Source organism: Crotalus tigris, unplaced genomic scaffold (assembly GCF_016545835.1).
Source record: "Crotalus tigris isolate CLP2741 ecotype Arizona unplaced genomic scaffold, ASM1654583v1 scf7180000024461.5605484, whole genome shotgun sequence".
Classification (NCBI taxonomy): domain Eukaryota; kingdom Metazoa; phylum Chordata; class Lepidosauria; order Squamata; family Viperidae; genus Crotalus; species Crotalus tigris.
The window spans coordinates 894,475-917,619 of NW_024100632.1; the positions used below are offsets into that span (position 1 = coordinate 894,475).

Below are 23,145 nucleotides of genomic sequence, written 5' to 3' on the forward strand. Positions count from 1 at the left end.
CAATAGAATAAAAGGGAGTAGCACAGCTAAGGAAAAGGGGGGAAAAATGGTGGACTGCGTTGTTTGGCGACCCCCGTGAAATGGTCGTTCGACCCCAAATGGGGTCCCAACCCACAGGTTGAGAATCACTGTCCTAATGCATCTTTCGGAGCCAAAATTGTTAGAGAATTTTAATTTCTCTATTGGTGAAAAATAAATCAGAAGCTCTCACAGTTGACTGCATTTAGCTGATTCAAAATAACTTCTTTATATCAAAATATTTGCATTACCATACATTCTTCTTTACAGCAACATAGCTTAATTGAAGACTTCTTCCAGAGAGATACAGAGACAGACCTGAGACTGGAAATCCAGCTCCTAACTCAAAACTCTTTTGCACAGACTCAGTAGCCCTTTCTTCACATTGCCTGACTGAGTTACCACATGACTCTTCCTGTTCATGAATATTCCAACAAAAATTAATACAAAGCGGTCTTATTTTCAGAGAAGCACGATATATCCAAGCTTCCTTTGCCCAGCTCAGCTGGTCAGGAGTGGATGTGGATAGGGTTTGGTTTGTGAACTGTAACACAGGTAATCCTCAGCTTACAACAGTTCATTTAGGGACCGTTCAAAGTTACAACGGCACTGAAAAAAGAGTGACCCACGACCGTTTTTCACACTGACCACCCTTGCAGCATCTCGGTAGTCACGTGATCAAGACTTCAGACGTTTGGCAACTGAGTTGTATCTATGACGGGTCCTCGTGTCCCCTTTTGTGACCGTCTGAGAAGCAAAGTCAAGGGGGAGGCCAGATTTACTTAGCACTTGCAATGATTGGCTTAACAACAGTGGGAAGAAAAGTCGTAAAACGAGGCAAAACTCCCTTAACAAATGTTTCACTTAGCGACAGAAATGTTGGTCCTCAGGTCATGAGCTGAGGACTACCTGGAGTCTGAAGCGTTGGCTTAATGGAGACGCTCAGCTTTCCAGTTTTCACAGCTGTTCAGGTCCCAGGTTCTGAATGTCCCTCTTGATGTTTAGGTTCCGAAGAGTCGCCTGAGCCTCTTCCGATACCCACCTTGTTGGTTGGCTATGACAAGGACTTCCTGACAATCTCTCCGTTCTCCCTGCCATTCTGGGAGAGGCTGCTCTTAGATCCCTACGGGGGTCACCGGGATGTCGCCTACATTGTGGTGTGTCCAGAAAACGAGGCCTTGCTTGATGGAGCCAAAACTTTCTTCAGGGACTTGAGCGCCGTATATGAGGTGGGTGACCCTCTCCTCTCTTCCCCTTCTCTCTCCTCTCCTCTCCTCTCCTCTCCTCTTCTCTCCCCTTTCCTCCTCTCCTCTCCTCTCCCCTTTCCTCCTCTCCTCTCCCCTTTCCTCCTCTCCTCTCCTCTCCCCCCCTCCTCTCCTCTCCTCTTCTCTCCCCTTTCCTCCTCTCCTCTCCCCTTTCCTCCTCTCCTCTCCTCTCCTCTTTCCTCCTCTCCTCTCCTCTTCTCTCCCCTTTCCTCCTCTCCTCTCCTCTCCCCTTTCCTCCTCTCCTCTTCTCTCCCCTTTCCTCCTCTCCTCTCCTCTCCCCTTTCCTCCTCTCCTCTCCCCTCCCCTCTCTCCTCTCCTCTCCTCTCCTCTCCCCTTTCCTCCTCTCCTCTCCCCTCCCCTCTCCGCTCCTCTCCTCTTGAACAGAGAGGAAAGGCTTTGCTGTTACACTCTGCCTAATTTAGTGTGTGTTTATCATGCCTTGTCCCACTGAACCTTAAGGCCCATTAACATACTGGCACCTAAGCCTCACTAAAATAATAGGAAAATTATTTTCCACTTCTCCCTTTCTGCAGGTAAGCAATACATTCTCCATTGCCCTTAACTGAAAACAGAGGGGAAAAAAATCCCTCTGCCTGTGGGATGCACAGATGGTTAATTGCTCTGTTGTACGTTAACGCACACCTCTGAAATGCTTCTTTTCTCATTGTGCCATTAGATGTGTCGGCTTGGTCAACACAAACCCATCTGTAAAGTGTTGCATGACGGGATCATGCGTGTGGGGAAGACGGTGGCCCAGAAGCTGGCAGATGAGCTTGTGAGTGACTGGTTTAACCCACCCTGGGGCAATGAAGATTGTGACAATCATTCCAGGCTCAAACTTTACGCGCAAGTTTGTCGTCATCACCTAGGTAAGAAGGGCAAGTTCACTCACTCCTTCTGCTTGCTTTATTTATTTTATGTGCTGACCATAGTTGGGAATAACCAACATCTTGACTTGGGAAGCAGATCAGCAGCCGAAGCAGCTCTTGTAACAGAATATAGAACAACAGAGTTGGAAGGGACCTTGGAGGTCATCTAGTTCAACCCCCTGCTCAAGCAGAAGAGCCTATATACCATTCCAGACAAATGGCTGCCAATCTCTTCTTGAACACCTCCAGTGATGGAGCACCCACAACTTCTGTGACAGTGGTGTTACATATGCCCCCCCCCCACCCCAACTGGCCTCCAGAATTATCCACGCAGCTGCCTTCTGGACCAAATTGTAGCTTCCCAATACTTTTCAAGGGCAGCCCCACGTAGAGCAGATGGATGTTCCCTCTGGAGGCCAAACTCACAAAAGCACAATTCCATCAGTTCAGTGGCCAGAAGGGTGAACAATATATATCTCTTAATTTAATCCTAAATTCCTCAATTCGGAGAGGAAGAACTGACCATCCTTTCTCCAATTGGGATGAGGTTAAGAAGAGGGTTAAGTTTATTAGGCGGGATACGAGTAAATAAATATACGTATTTAAAAAAACGAACCCAAATGTTCAGTTTCTGTGCTGTCCTGCTATTTTAGAAAACAGTGGGTCGTCCAGCGTGTTTTGGCTGTGGTGTGGGTCTTCTTGGCGTCCTTTTGAAATCTTTGCTTCCCGTTTTGTCCTTTCAGCACCTTACTTAGCTACTTTGCAACTGGACAGCAGCCTGCTGACGCCACCGAAACATCAAACGGCGCCTCCACCGTCCTCCAGCCTGGAGCAAACCCTCTCTGGGAACGCAGGATCCGTTTCCTCCACCTCAGCCTGTCTTGGGTCTACGGCTCCCTCGGCTGGCACGTCTTTCAGCTCCTCAGCTAACGGTACCAGTGGTCTCCCGGTGGGCACCAGTACCGTCCCAGGCTCTTCAGTGCCCCAGCTCCTGGCCTCCTCCTCTTCCTCCTCCTCCTCTTCCTCCTCTTCATTGGCATCCAGTATTAGCCAGACAAGCACTACCTCCTCTTCAGGGTTCAGCGGAGGCCTACCTCAAGGTCCAAACCCAATACCTGGGGCAATTCCCTCAGACAGACTCCAAGGAAGCACAGTCCCCGGAGGAGACGCAGAGGCAGGCCAAATCTCATCGCAGCAACCGCCAGAAGGGCAGGAAAAGTAAGTCTACTGTTCTCAGGTTTGGGCCCTTTTTTGAGGCCGAAGCGTTTATCCCGTCTTTCCTTCTCCTGGACCAACTTCATAAGTGTTGGGATCTCTTTGCCTGAACGAATGCTTTGGGAAGTCTGGAAGTTGCGCTCCTCCACCTTCTGGAGTTGGGGGGGTCTCCAAACTCGGCAACTTTAAGCAGTAATAATAATAATAAAGTTGGAAGGGAGCTTGGAGGTCATCTAGTCCACCCCCCTGCTCAGGCAAGAAACCCATTCGGACAAATGGCTGTCCAATCAATTCTTTAAACTGTCCAGTGTTGGAGCATTCACCGCTTCTGGAAGCAGGTCGTTCCACTGGTTAATTCTTCTAATGGTCAGGAAGTTTCTCCTTAGTGCTAGGTTGCTTCTCTCCTTGATGAGTTTCCATCCATTGCTTCTTGTCCATTGCTTTCAGGTGCTTTGGAGAACAGCTTGACTCCCTCTTCTTTGGGGCAGCCCCTGAGATACTGGAAGACTGCTAACATGTCCCCTCTCGTCCTTCTCTTCATTAAACTAGACATCCCCAATTCCAGCAACTGTTCCTTATATGCTTTAGCCTCCAGTCCCCTAATCATCTTTGTTGCTCTTCTCTGCACTCTTTCTAGAGTCTCAACATCTTTTTTGCATTGCGGTGACCAAAACTGGATGCAGTATTCCAAATGTGGCTTTACCAAGGCCTTGTAAAGTGGTATTAACACTTCTTGAGTCTATCCCTCTGTTAATGCAGCCTAGCACTGTGGTGGGATTCAGCCGGTTCGCACTACTTCAGCAGAACTGGTAGCTAATTTTTTTGTTGCCCAGGTCCAGAACGGGCTTCCAGAAGGCGGCATCCACACAGAGAATCGGTTGTTCCCCTATTTGAATCCCACCACTGACTTTAAGACTTGTGGACTTCAACTCCCAGAATTCTCCAGCCAGTCAACTTCTAGGAGTCCACAGGTCTAACAAGTCCCCAAGGCCGGACATCCCAGTTGTAGAGGAAGACTTAATATATACTGGTATATAATGGTACATGGAGTTAGTTTTTGGTAGAGAGTTTGAATCCCAGAGAAATAAAACTAGCTGGATATATGTTGGGGGGGGGGGAGAGAAATCAGCCACATACTGCTCCCTGCCGGTCATGAATTGTAATAGCAAAAATTGGTTACTGGCCCCGGTCAAAGTTAATTACTGGATAATTCTATAATGCAGAGACGAAGCTTATTAATTTCGGCAAGGGTGCTTAATCTTTGTGTGGGATAATAGCCTGTGCCCTATTTTCAGTCCAGGTTTAGGGATATGTCAAGATAATCCTTAATACCAAGATGATACGTTCTTAATTTTATTTTTTGAAATTGAAGCTCAGTTGTCTTGTGTCTCCCCCCCCCTTCCTTTTGCTGTTGTCAACCCCTCTTCTTGACGTATGTACTATTTGGATCCAAAATGGACAGTGAAGCTTTGCATCTAGCATAGGTCGCTCAACAATTGCTTATAAAGGAGATACACTTTTTTCCACTGGATTCAAATGGTAAATACTATGAAGGCTCAAAAAAAGTAGGCCTTTTGGATTATGGAGAGAGCAACAGGGGAGCGATCTGTGGTCTCAACCTGTCAGCACCTCCATAACCACCTCCGGAACTTGTGTATTTCCCATACCTAGTCCTGTCAGAGCCCAGGGGGGAAAAATGTATTTCTTTTAAGGAGCTAACAGCAGAGGAATCCTTAAGCACATGGGTTGTAACTTAATAGGAAAAAAAAAACACACAAACTTTTAAATTGTACGAGGTGGTAGAATAACAGAGATGGAAGGGATCTTGGAGGTCCTCTAGTCCAACCCCCTAGCTATACCATTCCGGACAAATGGCTGTTCAATTTCTTCTTGAAAACCTCCAGTGTTGGAGCACCCACAATTTCTAGAGGCAAGTCGACTAATTGTTTTTAACTGTCAGGACATTCCTCCTTCGTTCTAGATTGCTTCTGCCCCTGATTCGTTTCCATTTGTTGCCTCTTGTCCTGCCTTCAGGTGCTTTGGGGGAAAAAAAAAGTTTACCCTCTCTTCTTTTCGGCAGCCCCTCCGATATTGGAATACTGCTCTCATGTCACCGTGCGCCCGAGGGGTGTGGGTGTCAAATGCACTATCGGTTTGAAGTCCTTTCGTGCTCACAAGAGACCTCAGCCCAGCCCGCCTTGAATTCTGCTGACTCTTATCTACCACCAATTTCCTTTGACCGTTAGTAGCTCAGATTCTTGTAGAGACCATTAGCCTACAAGAAACCTATATATTCATTTGTAACCGCCTGGACTCCTGATTTCCTGCACCTGACATAAACCGTTTTTTGATTATTATTTTTTGGGTAGCTCTGCAGAGAGGGAGAGGATAGGGATTCCCACGGAACCCGAGTCTGCGGACAGCCATGCCTACCCACCGGCTGTGGTCATCTACATGGTGGATCCCTTCACCTACACCGCAGAGGAGGAATCTTCTGCTGTCAGCTTCTGGCTTTTGAGCTTGATGCGCTGTTACACAGAAATGTTGGACAACCTGCCTGAAAACATGAGGAGCTCTTTCATTCTTCAGGTGGGTTTGCCTTGAGACAGGCAGGTGTCTTTCTGGTTGGGTGCAAGAGGAACTGGCGCTGCTACCGAAGATCGGCATTAGCACCAATATAAGAGAATATTTGCAGCTCAAGGTTGCATTGTGGGGTCCTTGGTGCTCTGCGAGCCTGGTAGTGGCCGCAAAAGGTATCACTAATAGGCCTCTTTTCCCAGATAGCAGATCGTTTATAACGATGGCATCTCAAATTGGTTATATATTGTTATATCCACAGGATTGTCTGGGACATCAACACACCTCAATCTGGTTTGAGATGTGTGACGTGTCAATGCTGCAAATACTGTATATTCTTGCTTTGACAATATGCAAAACTGTCTGGCATTTATTGGGTTAATACTTAGCTTAGACTGGGCGGGGGAAAAAAGCCCGGGAAAGAAAGAGGAAGTAAATGTTTGACCTTCTCACTAATTGGATAATGTGACCTGTGACTGCATGAGAAGGGAGGGGTTGAGCAAGGAAAGCTTGATGCCAGCGACCGGAAGTTCAGATTCTGGCATCAATTAGTCCAATGGTGACCGGCATAATTTGTAGCTCTGCAAATAAAGACTTTAGGAAACATGCCTGAAAGTTCTTTGAAGTGCTTCATTAGTCGGAACTTGTGACATGGCATCCCAGACAATCCTGCGGATGTAACAAGGCCCCTGTGTTTTGGACATACAGGTTAAAAAAAAAATATATAGGTATACTTTTACTAATCCAGCTTTGCTGTTTTCTTTAGATTGTGCCTTGCCAATATATGCTGCAGACCGTGAAGGACGAGCAGATCTTTTATATCCAGCACTTGAAATCCCTGGCATTCTCTGCCTACTGCCAGTGCCGCCGACCGCTCCCCACGCAGATTCACATTAAGTCTCTGACTGGCTTTGGGCCAGCTGCCAGCATTGAGATGACGCTGAAGAACTCCGAGGTGAGCGAGGAGGGGGGCCAGCAAAGCCTCTCGGTGCTCACGCGCGTCCCTCTAAAATCGTCGCAGCGGTGACGCTCCGAGGAACGGCGTCCTTCGGCAAATCCGGACGGTCCCAACCCTGTTAGGCTTTCGTAAGACTCTGAAGGCCCGTTTCCCAGGTGTTTGGGCCCGGAAGTTGGGGGCCCTGCCAGTGATGTGGTTTTTAATATTTGGGGTTTCCCGTTCCAAGCTTGAGCATCGTGGCTTTTACGCTTATACAGGTAGACTTGCAATTTACAGCTGCGCAGAAAAGAAGGGACTTAGAGCCTGTCCTCACACTTACGACCCTTGCAGCATACGTAGAGTTACGTCGTCACAGTTGGGGCACTTGGCACCCAATTTATGACGACTGCAGGATCACAGGATCGCTTTCTGCGATCTTGATAAGCAAAAGTCAATGGAGAAAGCTGGATTCGCTTAAGGACCGCCTTGCTTCCCAGTGGAAATTCTGTGGTCCCAATTGGGGTCAAGACTATCTGTATCCTTCATTTTTTTCAGCTTGGGACAACCTGTCACTTGTTTTCTCTCTTTTTTCTCTCTCTCTCTCTCTGTAATGTCACCTTTTTATAGCGGCCGAGTCCCATTCAGCTGTACTCCCCTCCATTTATCCTGGCACCTATCAAGGACAAACAGACGGAGCTTGGGGAGACCTTTGGCGAAGCCAGCCAGAAGTATAATGTGCTCTTTGTGGGGTATTGTCTCTCTCACGATCAACGTTGGCTTCTGGCCTCCTGCACTGACCTGCACGGGGACTTGTTGGAAACCTGCATTGTCAACATCGATTTGCCAAACAGGTAGGCTACAAGAAAGAAAGAGAAAACAACGCAGCTTTCAAACTTTGGAGCAGACCATCCTACTGGACGTCCTGGTCTTAAATACATTGTTTAAATACACTGAGTACACGCTTATAACCCAGCAGACGCTCATCTCCCACTCAGAAGACTGAAAGTTCAATCCTAAGAGGGTTTTTTTTCTATCAGGATGCAAAGAGAAAATACCTGCTAGGAACTCGGCATAGGTGTCAGGAAGGGCATCCGGCCAGTAAATGCTCAGCTCCATTCCTTCGCCTTGACTCCACCCCAAATAGAGGGATTACAGGTGGTAAAAAGAAAACAACAAGAAGTACAACAAGTTCTTACTGCCCTCTTTTCCCTCCAGATCACGGAGGTGCAAGGTGTCAGCACGTAAAATTGGCTTGCAGAAGCTCTGGGAATGGTGCATCGGGCTCATTCAGATGACGTCACTTCCCTGGAGAGTCGTGATTGGGCGCCTCGGACGGCTTGGCCACGGGGAGCTGAAAGGTACCTGGGCGACACGGCTTCTCCCAGTTGGTTGACAATAGGCACTTGAGGTGCTGTCAGGATGGATTGTTATTTTATTCGCATTATTAAAGTTTTTACACATAGATATAAAATTTTAAATGTATAAAAGCCTAAATTAGGCAGTGCTTGCCCAGAAGGATGTAAGATCAATTGCATTCTGTTGTGCATCATAAGGCCCTCCAGAGTACATTTGGCAGGGGGCAGGGGGCAGGTGTACGTGTGTGTGTGTGTGTGTGTATGTGTGTGTGTCCTCATTCATAGTAGCCATATGATTGTTGGTAAGTTATTTTGGAATAACCATCCTGGGACAGAACAGCCCTGGACCACCATCTGTTCACCTATATCAGTGTTCCCCAACCTTTGCAACTTGGTGGCTTGTTGGGGTGGGGAGAGGAACGGGTCGACACGAGTGGCGGTCCAGCACACATGCCCATGTGCACGCAGCTCAACTTACGTGAGCGGTGGGCCGGCGTGTGCACACCCACATGTGCAGCTTGACTTGTGTAAGCTGAGCTGCGCTCGCGTGTGTGCATGCTCATGGGGCCTGGTTCCAAATAAGCCGTGGCCCAGTCATTGGGAACCCCTGATCTACCTAACAGAAAGCATAAGCTATGGTTTCCTTCAAACCTGGGTGTGGGATAACCCACCCTCCCCTGCCTCCATTAGGTAGGTAGCAGGTTAACCCATCACAGCCCAGCTGTTTTTGCGTTTCCCTTTAGCTGCAGGATCTCTAGCAGAAAAGTGTCTGGTTTTGTATTCCTAGGATTCCCATTGACCTGGAACTGCCAATCCGGACTATCCTTTTTAAAGCACGTTAGCAAAATAATAGAAACTGTCTCGGTTTGGAGCCAGGCTGTCTAAAAAGTGACGTGGCAATGTCATCCTGGTAATTAGAATGGAAAGCCCTGCAAAGCCGTGTGTGTGTGTGTTTGTGTGTGTGTGTGTGTCACAAAGATTAGGCCGTTTCATCCTTCTACCTTTACTAATCCCCTCAGAAGCAAGGGAACTGGGATGGCTTATTTCTTATATGTTCAGCGGCTGCAGTGCTTTTATACATGAGTCTTCGCAGGCTGAAGGTTTAGAACAGCGGTCCCCATCCTTTGCAGCTTGGCGGCCCGGCTGGTGGGGGGAGAGAGGAACGGCCACGCAAGCGGTGGGCTGGGGCGCAGGGGCGCAAGCGCCCACCGGCCCACCGCTTGCTCAAGTTGAGCTGTACCCACGGGCGCTCCAGCCAGCCACTCGGGCGGCCCGATCCCGAATAGGCCACAGCCTGGTAGCGAGCCACGGCCGCAGTGATTGGAGACCCCCTAGTTTAAAATAAGTGGCTTGTCTACGACAGGCTTGTCCGGCAGGGGGTTGGACTAGAAGACCTCCAAGGTCCCTTCCAGCTTTATTATTCTATTATCCTCCAACTCGTGGCAAGCCAAAAGGTTGGGACACTCCCGCTTTATATATTTGGGAGGCCTGGGTGAAATGAGAGGAAAGGCAGAAATCAGAGATGCGTGTAGCGCGCTTTAGATCTGAGCCGCTCTGCTTTGATCATTTTCAGAGTGTTTCAAGTGTGTAAAAGAGCTTCAAGGCACAAAGGAGGACATAATAACTGGTTGCTAAAACAACTGCTAAACAGCTAGGAGGCAGGGCTGCCAGATAACTTCAAGGGTCAATGAATTCTGGCATTTCCTCCTGGTGATTAACAGGTTTAGCAACATGTAAAAAGGAAGCATCTTATTAGCCTCTGACCAGAGAGAGTCAAATTAGAGAAAAGGTAGAGCGGAGGTGCAAAAGAGAGACAGTAAAGGATGTAAAGAGAATGGGTGGAGAAATAAGACCTTAAAGTCTACGGAGATTCTCCATCATCCAGGTCATGGTTGTCCCAGAGGTGCTTTGTTCAGGAGGCCACTGGACTTTCTTGTTTTTCTTTGAAGACGTTTCGCTTCTCATCCCAGAAGCTTCTTCGGTTCAGCCAGATGAGGGACGAGAAGCGAAACGTCTTCAAAGGAAAAACAAGGAAGTCCAGTTGCCTTTTGAAAAAAGCACCTTTGGGACTTAAAGATACGAGGACGGTGAAAACGATGGAAACGAGAGCTGATGATAAAACTAACTGCACCGGAGTAAATGATCACATAGAACCCTGTCAGAAATGGTCCTCCAGGATGTCCTTCCCCGAGAAGGGACGGGCTAAAAACTTGTTCTACTTTGACTTCTGGTTGGGGGACGCTTCTTTAGATGACAGCCTTTATTTCAGGGGTCCCCAACCCCCAGTCTGTGGACCGGAACCGGTCCCCAGCATGCCAACAACCGGTCCGCCGAAACAAGCAAAGCCCCATCCGTGGGATGCAGGCAGTACACAAAACCACGCCCCCTCCGGTCCGCGGAAAAACCTCTCTCCACGGAACCGGTCCCCCGGTGCCCAAAAGGTTGGGGACCCCCACTCTCTTTCTTCCCTCTCCTCCTCCTCTTGTTTTTCAGACTGGAGCATCCTGCTCGGAGAGTGCTCTCTGCAGACAATCAGCAAGCAGTTGAAGGAGGTGTGTCGGATGTGTAGCATCTCCTCGGCAGATTCTCCCTCCATCCTTAGCGCCTGCTTGGTTGCCATGGAGCCACAGGGTTCATTTGTGGTGATGCCAGGTAATTTATGCACGGCTCGGCGACAATGGGGCTTCGTGGGACCGACATCTTCCCTTTGCTGTCTCTCCCCCCCTCCCGCCTCATTTGGCTTGAAAAAGGGGCCTTTCCATCTTGTCCAACGCCTGTACCAAATGCTCAGCCTCTGGGGGAAAAAAATAGAATGGTGTGTGGGTGGGGGAGAGTTATTATTTCTATTTAGCATGTGGCAAGAGACTTCCAAATGCAATAGGGGCGAATATCTGTAGCTCGGGGCTAGCATGAGGGTGTGTTTCGTTCTCCGAGCTTGTGGGGTGGTTTCTGAACGTTTTGTTACCTCTTCAGCGGAGTTTAAACGTTACCTAGCCTGGTAACGAAATGGTCCGAAGCTCGGAGAATGAACCTTCACGCTCCGACTTCTTTATGCTAAGCCAGTGGTTCTCAACCTTTTTAATGCCGCGACCCCCAACCGGTCGTAAGTCGAGGACTACTCAACTGGTGCAGCACCATTTGCAGAATGGGACTTTTGGCGGGCTCAGCAGGGCAGAGACAGCCTGGACAATTCCTATTGGCTTTTGAAAGCCAATAGAATTAGACTCTATTCAAGAGAGTCTAATTCTATTGGCTTTCAAAAGCCAATAGAATAAAAGGGAGCAGCACAGCTAAGGAAAAGGGCGGAAAAAATGGCGGACTGTGTTGTTTGGCGACCCCCGTGAAATGGTCGTTCGACCCCAAATGGGGTCCCGACCCCCAGGTTGAGAACCGCCGTGCTAAGCCCTTAGAAGGGCTGTTTTCCTGCGGTCTTCTCATAGGGATGTGTTTTAAGCCAGGAGATCGCAAGGATTATCTGGCTGCCGTTGGGGAAGAATTAGTGGACTCTATGTCAGGGTCCCCAACCTCCGGGCACCGGTACACAGCGTGCCAGCAACCGGTCCGCACAAACAAGCAAAGCCCCCATCCGCGGGATGCAGGCAGCACACAAAACCACACACTCTCCGGTCCACGGAAAAACCTCTTTCCGTGGAAGCGGTCCCTGGTGCCCCAAAGGTTGAGGACCTCTGCTCTAGAGGGTGCCGTAAATCAGCCTGCTGCCTGACTCCACTTCTTCCTTTTGTCTTGAAAGATGCTGTCACCATGGGGTCTGTCTTCGGCCGCAGCACTGCCCTTAACCTGCAGTCTTCACAGCTGAATACGCCACAGGATGCCTCCTGTACTCACATCCTGGTTTTCCCAACTTCCGCAACCATCCAAGTCGCGCCTGCCAATTATCCCAATGAAGATGGATTCAGCCCCAATAATGGTAAGTCAGTTGCTGCTGGGGAGCAAGGAGGGGGGGGGAGAAGATTCCCCTTTGGTGCACCAATCAGAAAGGTTCGGCTGTAAGTCCTAGGTGAGTCCCACCACCCCACTTTAAAACCATATGATAGCCGTCTTCCAGGGCTTCAGGGTCTGTCCCAGAGGTGAAGGGACTGACTTATTCTCCGAAGAATAAGCTGGACATCCGTTTGACCAAGATGGTATAAGGTCTCCTGGTCTTGAACACGGGGTTGGACTAGAAGACTTCCATGGTTCTTTCCATAAGACCTCCATGGTTCTTTCCAGCCTATAATTCTATATTCTGATCTAGCTTTTTGGTTGAATGGGAGCTGCCTTCCCATCTCAGTAGACTTGAGAAACAGAATGATACAAATGGTGCCCTGGAGGTTTTTAAGAAGAGATTGGACAACCACTTGTCTGAAATGGTACAGGGTTTCCTGCTTGAGCGGGGGGTTGGATTAGATGACCTCCGAGATCCCTTCCAGCTCTGTTATTCTGTTAAACGGAGGCGTTGAAACTTGTTTTCTTTCCCTGCCACAAAGCAGTTCGTATTCTTTTCTTCTTGCTTCCTTCCCTGTGGTTAGCGTAAACCGCAGATCGCTTAAATTGAGCCTGATTAGCTCAGTATTTGCAGAGCTTAGACTCCAACAGCAGGTGGGAGAACCAAAGAGGGATGATGTGAAGGCAAGGGGGGGAAAAAAACAACAACTGAAGTCACTGCCAAGGATTTCAAATGGAATTCCAAATCCTTTTGCGAAGTAGATGTGTATTTATGTACATTTTGTTGAAGGGCTCCTTGGCATTTGAAATTGATCTGTTATTTTTTTTGGGGGGGGGGAGAGGAAGGATTTCTAATAAAGGGTAGCAATATTTAAGGTTGGTGAAATCTTAAGTTGGTGAAGTTATGACTTGCGGTCTTCCCAGCCTTCCTTTGAGAAAGCTTTATCGCTGAGCTAGATATGTCTAATATATCTAATATAGATAAACCCTAGAGATTTTCTTTTGCCAAGATTATGCAGGTGGGTCTCGACCTATGACAGTTGCTTAACAATCATTCAAAGTTATGACAGACCTCCCCAGAAAACTTGCAACCAGCTTTCTTTCTTTCTTTCTTTCTTTCTTTCTTTCTTTCTTTCTTTCTTTCTTTCTTTCTTTCTTTCTTTCTTTCTTTCTTTCTTTCTTTCTTTCTTTCTTTCTTTCTTCCTTCCTTCCTTCCTTCCTTCCTTCCTTCCTTCCCTCCCTCCCTCCCTCCCTCCCTCCCTTTCCCTTTGATCTTTTGATGGAACTTGGCCTCACCAAGTCCACCTCCTCTTAGTCCTTTCGTGCTGCTATCCCTTCTTGGCCCCAAATCCCCTCCTGAACTTTGGGCTGACAAATATTTAACTTGCATTAACTTGGGCCCTTAGGGCTTTGCACATTAATTGGAGTAATGTCCAACGGCTTGTGTTTTCCAAAAGAGTGTTAGATTTAATTTTCTCAACTCATTTTTCTGTGTTTAATTATTAAAGAGAGAGAGGGGGGGAGGGAGGGAGAAGAAAAATAGGAGAGAAATAGAAAAATAGAAAAAGAAGATGGGTGAGGTGCATATAGAGAAGATAGACTGGAGAGAAATACAGAGAGAAGGAGATGAGAGAGACAGGAGTGATGGACAGAATGGGGAGAAAGAAAAAAGAAAGAGAGATGAGACAGACAGGAGAGATAGGAAAGAAAGACACACACACACACACAGATGAGACACAGGAGAGATGGACAGATAGGAGAGAGAGAGACAGAAGGAGAAAAAGAAAGAGAACAGAGAGATGAGAGAGATAGGAAAGATGGACAGATAGGGAGAGAGAGAAACAGATGAGACAGGGAAAGAGAGAGATAAGACAGGAGAGATGGACAGATAGGGAGAGAGAGAGAGAGAGAGAGAGAGAGAGAGAACCACATATAAGCTAATAATACTGAAGTCCTCTTTTGCTCTCCTTTCCTCTTTGAGATGACATGTTTGACCTACCATTCCCGGATGACATGGACAATGACATTGGCATCCTGATGACTGGGAACCTTCACTCATCTCCAAACTCTTCTCCTGTCCCTTCTCCTGGTTCTCCTGGAATTGGAGGAGGACCGTCCTTTCAGCACAGCCGGGTAAGTACCCCAAACGTCCCTGCCACTCTGGCAGATTTAGGTTCCAGCTCCTGAAAATCGGATCTCCCCCCCCCCATATTTTGTGGGGGAGGGAACAGATTTTTTTACTTTGGGGATAGTGGTGGAGGTTGCAGTCCCAAGTCACGGAGAAAACAGCGGATGGAGAAAATCCGCTTTATAAGAACTGCTGTTTTTTGGGGAGGAAAAAAATAAACTCCGAATAATAATAATAAACTTTATTGTCACTGTATGTGTATACACAGTGTACACATACAACGAAATTTACTTGACACCCAAAGACCACACACATAATCCCCAAACACACTCCCACCCACCCACTCCTAGCTTTGATCTTGAGTGCAGTGGGTTTTTTTTCTCCCCTTGTTCCTGCACCCTGGCCATTAAGTGAATCGCTGCAGTTGTTTGAGTGACTTACATGGGTCGTTAAGCGAATCTTGACTTAGCGTAAGCCAGCTGGGAAGGTTACAAATGGCGATCACGTGACCTTGGGACGGTGCAACCGTCACAAATACAGGCCAGGGGCCCAATGCCCGGATTTTGATCACGTCATCGGGATTCTGCATGTGAAAACGGGACATAAATGGTCCCGAAACAAATGATCGTTAAGTCAAGGACTACCTTTAAAATAGTAGTTATTTCCACTTCAGTCCTGGCCACTCTTGACCATTGCGGTTAACGTTGGATGGTTATTCTGCAGGACTCTAGTTTCTGCTGTAATGAGATGAGTAATCAGCGAGTCGGTAACTGGCAGAGGCCTCTCCTGAGCAAATGCCTTCAGAGTAACCAGTTTAGCCATTAACCCGAGACTGGTAATTGAGGTGTAATTTTTGTTCTTACCAAAGTAGCAGGCTGTGATCTTTCCCCCCCCCCCCGGGGTCAAGGCAGGGCCTCCCTTCCTCTCCTGGATTTTGTAATTGATTGCTCCCGTTGGCAAGCAAGGATTGCCCTCACTGGCACACTGGGGTGTGCTGAAGCAGGCAGGCTGCTTTTGATGCTCTCCGGGCTGCCAAGTCGGTCACTGCTGATCACATGAAGAAAGGAAATCAGACCAAGTGGAGATCTCTTCAAGAGTTTCCCAAGTGGGGTCCTGGATGCTCGCTGGTCTTGGCAGTTTTCTTGCAGACCTTTCATTGCCCAACTAGATAACATCATCAGGGCTCAGAGCAGGAACTCATGATGTTGACTAGTTTGATGAAACGTCTGCAAGAAAACCCCCAAACTCAGAGCACCAAGGACCCCACTCTCCTCCTCCTTCTCCTCCCCCCCCCTTAGCACTGATGATGTTGCCTAGATGTGTCCATAATTAGTATACTAATTAATGATATATTTCTTTGATCTTCCCTTCTCCCATTTACATTCTCCTTCTTCAACCTTAAAGAAATATAATTCTTATTGTTTTCAATATAGAAATGATTAGACATAGGCATTTTTTTAATATTCGATATGAGATACGTGGTGCAAATTCACATTTTCCTCCTAGAGAAATAAAAAACAAAAACAAAAACCTGGTTCTTGACTTGTTGTCCTGTGGACTTCAGATTAAAAACAAACAAACCACTGCAGTACGAAAGAGAGCAGGGTAACTTGCACAGCTGGTGTAACTTGTAAGGCTTCCACCCTGGATTGGCTGGATACCAGAAGCTTTTTGCACCTTGAACAGGCGCAAACAGGCTGGGGCCCCCTTAGATGTTGGGAGCAATTGCCTACTCTCGGTTCTGAAACTCAACAGCCAAGAGGAGAAGTTGCTACCCTCTACAGCAGGGGTCTTCCAACTTGGCCCTTTTATGACTTGTGGACTTCAACTCCCAGAAGTCCTCAGCCAGGCACACGTGTCTCAAGTTGGGCGAGAATCGGGTCACGAGGAACCCCACGGATACTTGCACGCTCCAGGCACTGACCTGCCTTGCCCTTCTCACCTTGATTTTTCAGAGCCAAGGGGAGCGTCTCCTTTCCCGGGAAGCCCCCGAAGAACTGAAGCAGCAGCCCCTCGCCCTGGGCTACTTCGTTTCCACTGCCAAAGCCGGAAATCTTCCTCAGTGGTTCTGGTCGTCCTGTCCTCAAGCTCAGAAACAGTGTCCCCTCTTTCTCAAGGTTGGTGTCAACGCTGCAGATATTGCATATTCTTGCTTTTGACAATGTGCAGAATTGTCTGGTAAATATGGGGTTAATAAAGAGCAGAAGGGGCGTGGGGGTAAAGCCCGGGAAAGAAAGAGGAAGAAAACATTTGACCTTCACACTAGTTGGATAGGGTGAGATATGACAGCTAATTTAGGGAGGGAACATGCTGATAATTTAACTGCTCAGAGGAAGAGAACTTAGATCCTAGCATCCCTCCCTTGTGCCTGTGCCCACATTTTGTAACAATAAAAGACGTTTAGGAAAATCAATGCCTGGAAGTTCTTTGGAATGTTTCGTTAGCCGGAACCACAGCAGTTGGTTTTATTACCACTCGGGGCGGGACCCCGTGGGAAGCTGCCCTGATTTGGGGGCGGTCACAGAAGGATGTTGAGTCGCTCAACCCCACGGTCCTGTCTTCTGCTTCCTGATAGGCCTCACTACATCATCACATCTCTATAGCACAGACGGATGAACTCCTTCCTGCCCGGACTTCCCAGAGGGTTCCCCATCCCTTGGACTCCAAAACCACATCAGATGTCCTAAGGTAATGGGTCTTCTGGTGCTGGGTTAGTCATTAATGCAAAGGTTGGTCTTGGGCCAGCCTTCTGCTGTGGAACATCTACCCACATTTTGTCCATTGCTTTGAAAAATCCTGGGTCTGCGTTTGGTCGTTCCCTTGAAGATGGTTTCATTACCAAACATCTTAGGTAACATCTTCGGCACCACCCCCTAGCACGGATGACCTTGCCTAGTTTGGTCATGAAACGTCTGCCAGGAAACCACCAGGTTCAGAGAGCATCAAAGACTTAAGAAGATTCAGAGCTGGTTAAGTTTGGAGAAGAGACTAAGTGGATTATTGGTTGGGCTAGGAGGTGGTTGCTAATGTAACAGAGCAATTGTGTTTGTGTAGCCATCAGGAGTTGAAGCAGCGTGGTGTAGCTCTTTGAGTTGGGTTGTTTTCTTGCAAACTACGTTACCCAAACTAGGTAACATCAGTGCTAGTGGGCTTGCTGTGTTATATAAACAGAGAACAACCCCCGCTCCTTTCTAGCACTGATGATGTTACCTAGTTGGGTAATGAAACATCTGCAAGAAAAAACCACCAAGCTCAGAGAGCACCAAGGACCCCACAGTCGTCGTCCTCCTCCTCCTCCTCCTCCTCCACCACCACCAACACTAACACCAACACCAACAACTATGGTGTTGGTGGTGGAGGAGGAGGAGGAGGAGGAGGAGGAGGAGGAGGAGCTGTTCCACTGGTTAATTGTCCTCACTGTCAGGAAGTTTCTCCTGAGTTCCAGGTTGCTTCTGTCCTTGATCAGTTTCCAACCATTGTTTCTCGTCCTGCCCTCTGGTGCTTTGGTGAGCAACTTGACCCCCTCTTCTTTGTGGCAGCCCCTCAGATACTGGAATGCTGCTATCATGTCTCCCCTATTTCTTCTTTTCTTTAGACTAGCCAAACCCAAGTCCCTCAGCTGTTCTTCATCTGTTTTAGCCTCCAGGCCTTTGATCACCTTAGTTGCTTGGACCTCAGGATCAGAGAAGTTCCCTCCAGCAGCTTTTTTTCACACACACACCCCTCACCTCCTTTTCTCTTCTCTCTCACTCTAGGTTTGTCCTGGAACAATACAACGCCTTGTCATGGCTGACTTGCAACCCTGCGACCCAGGATCGGGGCTCTTGCCTTCCTGTTCACTTTGTGGTGCTCACTCAGCTCTACAACGCCATCATGAACATCCTTTAATCACAGGGAGCTTTAATTGGAGCTCCCCTCTCCACTCGAAGAATCCGCCACGGCCTGCACGAGTTCAGGTCCCTGACGAGTCTGAAGGAGGCCTGAGCAGCGCTCCCAGTTTTTCTCAACAAGCAGGAGAATCCTCTCCCACGGGATCGGAGTCCACCAACACGGGACATCCTCAGCCTCTGTGACCAGGGTTTCAAGCAGCCGATGTATTACAACTTTGAGGCAGTGTTAATTCGCCGGCTGAACCTTACAGAACTATGGAGCACGGTGAAAACCATAACGTCTTTCATTTCATATCTCTCTCTCCCTTTCCCTCTCTCTCTCTCTCTCTCTCTCTTTTTCTCTTCCTTTTTCTGTGCACGGATCTCTGCCGAAGAAAAGCAAAATATTGTTGTGACCAGTCGGGGTGACCCAAAGCCTCTGCCGTTTTCCTTGGAAAAACCGTCGCAATCCATGTGGCGTCTGCTAGTCGGAAAAATAGATCAGATTTTCTTTCTTTTTTCTTTTTCCTTTGTGGTGTACCTGGAACTCCTTGGATTGGATTGAATGAATGTGGGGGGGATACTTTTTTTTTGGGCGCCCCCCCTCCCCCATCCATGTAGATACGAATCGTCTGGAGATAATGCTGACGTTTGTCCAGTTTATTGTTTTATTTTAATTTATTTATAGGGGCTATTAAATTATAGAGGAGCAGGTACAGCACGCGATGTGACTCCCATCTCACCGAGAAGTGGGGTTATTTTTTTTTTCCCGGTATACCTCTTCCTTTTTAGCCTAGAAATTGGGATGGGGAGGGGACACACGGGGCGTTTCCGGTGGGGGTGGGACGGAGCAGTCCTAAGTCAATCAGATAACCGACATCCCGGGCAAAATAGCCCAAACCAGTGGAAAAATACGGAACACACGAAAACAGCTTTCTCCAATCTGACAGTATCCAGAGGTGCTGGGAATCAGCATCTCATCAGCTGGAGCCATCCGTAGCGAGGATTGTTTGGGGGCAGGGGCTGGGAATCATGGGTGGTGTAGTTCAGCGTAGCTGGAAGGGACATCACTGGCTGCTTCAAGTGTGTGGAAACCGCCCCCAAAAGAGGGGAGGGGATGGAAATGGACAGGGAAGTTTAAGGCGGCGTTTAGAACAGAATAATAATAGGGTTGAAAGGGACCTTGGAGGTCAACTAGTCCAACCCCCTGCTCAGGCAAGGGGACCCTATGTCATTCCGGACAAATGACTGTCCAGACTCTTCTTAAAAACCTCCAATTGGATCAATGTGGATTCCCCCCCCCCCAGCATCCCATCTGCGTATCCACACTCAGATGTGCCCAGATTTCGATACGATGATGTGCGTATCCTCCACTCCGCCCCTTCCAATCTCCGTGAGAGATATTTTGGAGAATTTTTTTTTTAAAAGCGACTTTATTGCATTAATATGGAAAATAAAAGGACACTGAGTGGGCGTGGCGGGCTGGGTGGGGAAGGAAGCCTAAGCTTGACTTAGTTAAAACGTCGGCACCGGGATATGGTTGTTTGTTTGTTTTTTTTTTAAAAAAAGAAAAGCTTAAAGCCATTAAATTGTTTGACTCGGAGGTCTCCAAATTCGACAACCTTTAAGGCTTGTGGGCTTCAACTCCCAGAAGTCTTCAGCTTGGACAACCTTTAAGGCTTGTGGGTTTCAACTCCCATGCCGGCTGAGGAATTCTGGGAGTTGAAGTCCACAAGCCTTAAAGCTGCCCAGGTGGGAGACCCCTGGTTTGAACGACTCCTTGGATTGGAGGCATCTAAGGGGGCGTTCCCATTTCTAGCGGTGACAGGCCAAGGCTGCTTTGAAGGGGGAAAGGGGGCGGGACTTGGTCATCACGGCCACCCTTAACAGATCTTTTAGCATTTTTGAAGTTCTTCCAAGCGTCTCTCTTCTGGTTAAATGAAAAAAGGAAAAAAAAAATATGAAAATTTCTATGAATTTAAATATTTTTCTCGAAACGATGATGTAATGTTTAAAATCAGATTTATTATTATTATTATTATTAATATTATTATTATTATTAAAAAAGTAATCCCATGCAAGGTGGGAAAGGATCGGTCGGAAGGAGACCCTGTAAAATGGATCGCTCTTATTAGTCTCTGCTCCAGGCTGCCCACCTGGAGGAGTTTTTTGCAATGTATAGGAGGGGGGGAAAAATTCAGATATATCGAAAATCATTTGTATCTAATGTATACAGTGTAAAATGGATTTTAAAAATATTACATTACTATTTTTTCTTAATCGGAAAGAAAATTCTCAAGGCCTTTTGAAGAGCATTAAAAGATGAAGATTGTAAACTTGTATACAAAAAAAAAAAAACATTCTTGGTGAGGAAAACTATGTAAAGTTATCTTTTAACACTTTGGGGTTATTTGTTCCCAAGATTCGCCTGAATTTTGGATTATAGTTTGGATTATAGGCTTCTTTTTAACGGGCTGTTTTTTTTATTAAGGGGTGACTTCTCTCCCCCACCCCCAGAGATCCAATTCTAATGCAAAAATTTAAAAAAAAACAACCCTCAATCCATAAATATGGGGAAGGGGTTAATAAGGAGTAGTTTTCATCTGATGTTGTTTTTATTTAATTTTTTTAAGTTAAGAGAAACTGGTAACCTATTTATACATTTTTTTGTGCAAAAATAAATGAATGGCAATAGATTTTAAAAAGAAAAAAAATCTTATGTACCTTCAGTGTGAAAATCTGTATATTTCCCTTTAAATATGCATTATTTTACTTGTGGGTTTTTTACTGAATTAATCTGAAATGTACAAGCCCTGGATTTCCTACAGAGTAAAAAAATTATTTTATTTTTTTTAATTTCTAATTTTAGAAATCATACGGAAAATCAGAACGAGTACAGTTTGAGCAAAAAGGGGTGGGTGGGTTGGGGTGAGCGCACGGTCGTCCAGCATGCTTGTATGTATATTTCCGGACCTTTTTTTAAATGTAAAGGCTGTACATTTCTTGGGAGAGTTTGATTTTCTTTTCCTTAAGCATTTTGCAGTGACCCTCTTTTATATATAGCCAATTTGAAACAAAACAAAAACAAAACAGACAAAAGAACTGTGTGAAGTTCATTTTAAATCTTAACAGTATATCGCTGGTACAATACACTTAAATAAAAAAAAGAGAGACTTTGATAAAAAGAAGAACCAATAATAATTAAAAAAAATCTCCATTTTAAATGTCATTCATATATACCTTGTGGATGAGAGCTATATACTTTTACACACTTTTTTAGATGAATAAATTATTGAATTACTGAAACTTGTGTGGGTTTCCAGCTTAGTTGACGTTAGTCTCAATCAATGTGACATCATCAGCAGATGCGGTGATGGAGAGACAATTGATTTTGTTCTTATTGCTTGGGACATGAGGACAAATTCTAGATTTGGCAACTTCCGTTTAGATCATGGAGGACATGGAATCATAGACCTAGAAGGACCTTTGAGGTCTTCTAGTCGAGCCCTCTGCTAAGGCAGTTGATCTTATACCACCCAGTCTATTTTGGGAAACCTCCAGTGATGGAGCACCCATGGCTTCTGGAAGCAAGCTGTTCCATTGATCAATCATCCTTTTCTCCATCTTGGCATTTCAAAAACGGCGTCCTGATGAGCATTGTGTGAATGAAGGTGGTGTCCTCCCAAAATCCATAGATCCTCATTTTGGAGTTCACAAGAGACTTCTAAGGGTCTCGTAAATCCTCCCCTTTAAGGCATTGGATTCAATGATCTTCAGGGGGAAAAAAACGGGCTGATGGCATTTTTCTGACAGGACGTTGGCGTTTGCTACATTGGCTAGGAAAGAATAAAAAAAACCATGCAGGCATGCGATTAATTAACTAAGGCATCAATGCAGGAAAGAGACCAATGTGGAAAGGCAAAACTGTTTGAAGTTGTAACAAAAGCAGAGCAGTGATGGGATCTTTCCCATTTACTGTCAAATGTGCCATCTTTTTTTTTTTTTTTTTGGTCCCTAAAAAAAAGGTTGTAAAGAAGCTGTCAAAATATACTTTTCTTGCACCAAAGACATGAATAATTTCACCAAATCTCTTTTACACTGGCTACAATGATCGACCGCAGCTCTTTCCGTGTGGATTTGCCGAGTACTTTTCTGTATGAGAGGCAAAAGCTGTCATGTCACACCATGCAAAAAAGGACAGCTGTGCCTGTTGAATGAATACAAATGACTTCTTCACCATTTTTGGGGGGGGCCAGAGATTACCCAAAAGAGTTTTCAAGAGAATGATATAATGCTTCAGAGTTGATTCCAAGAAATGCATTTCTCTGCATCTCTCTTTAAAGCAGCTGCATCTTTTTCTGGGCTCAGAGCAAGCTGCAGTTGTCGAATTTAAAGAAACAACAACTTTGAAGAATTGCTACAATCCTACTCCTGAACACATGATAGACCCTTTCTCCAAATTATTTCCAAACCACTATCCTGTCATAGATTCTGACTGATGCAGTTCCACCGACAGTCCATCCTGCGAGAATTTAGTGCAAAAAGTCCTTTCAAAAGTACCTTAGCCATCCAATATAGGGAATTTGCTTCTACACCACACAATCAGCCACACTCTGGGCTGTGTGAATGCTGGCCTTGGAGCTTAAGAACCCTGGTTGAGGATTTTCAATGTGTTGTGCAAGCCCAGCCAATTTAATGAAAATATGGCTCATTAAATAAACTGAGTTAAATGTAGGAGTGCCTTTTATTCAACTGTTGGAATTCTTCTCTCCGGTTTGTGTGGCCCAAAGGACATTCAGTGAATTCTTCCATATATCCTGCTTAATGAAAAAATTTACAGTGAAGGAGTTTTTGATATACAAATACTGAAACAATTTAGTTTGGAATGATACTGAGGTGCTTGGAAAGCAATGAACGACAGTCCCAATGTATTAAAAAACAACGTTTGGTTTTGCTGCCTTCCCGTT

General features: G+C 46.4%; 1 protein-coding gene across 2 annotated transcripts in view; it reads left to right on the top strand.

The window, feature by feature from the left end:
* MED13L (mediator complex subunit 13L) overlaps window positions 1-20,892 on the top strand; it is a 131,864-nt gene extending 110,972 nt beyond the window's left edge. For both annotated transcript variants that reach the window (XM_039332602.1, XM_039332601.1), the window contains exons 19-31: window positions 1,024-1,247; window positions 1,960-2,152; window positions 2,896-3,370; window positions 5,737-5,956; window positions 6,711-6,899; window positions 7,509-7,732; window positions 8,097-8,239; window positions 10,730-10,888; window positions 11,988-12,164; window positions 14,163-14,314; window positions 16,265-16,426; window positions 16,885-16,997; window positions 18,065-20,892. In XM_039332602.1, coding sequence (XP_039188536.1) covers window positions 1,024-1,247; window positions 1,960-2,152; window positions 2,896-3,370; window positions 5,737-5,956; window positions 6,711-6,899; window positions 7,509-7,732; window positions 8,097-8,239; window positions 10,730-10,888; window positions 11,988-12,164; window positions 14,163-14,314; window positions 16,265-16,426; window positions 16,885-16,997; window positions 18,065-18,197 — 2,564 coding nt within the window. In that variant the 3' untranslated portion in view covers window positions 18,198-20,892. The remainder of the gene's footprint in view (window positions 1-1,023; window positions 1,248-1,959; window positions 2,153-2,895; window positions 3,371-5,736; window positions 5,957-6,710; window positions 6,900-7,508; window positions 7,733-8,096; window positions 8,240-10,729; window positions 10,889-11,987; window positions 12,165-14,162; window positions 14,315-16,264; window positions 16,427-16,884; window positions 16,998-18,064) is intronic.
* Window positions 20,893-23,145: the final 2,253 nt, after the last annotated feature.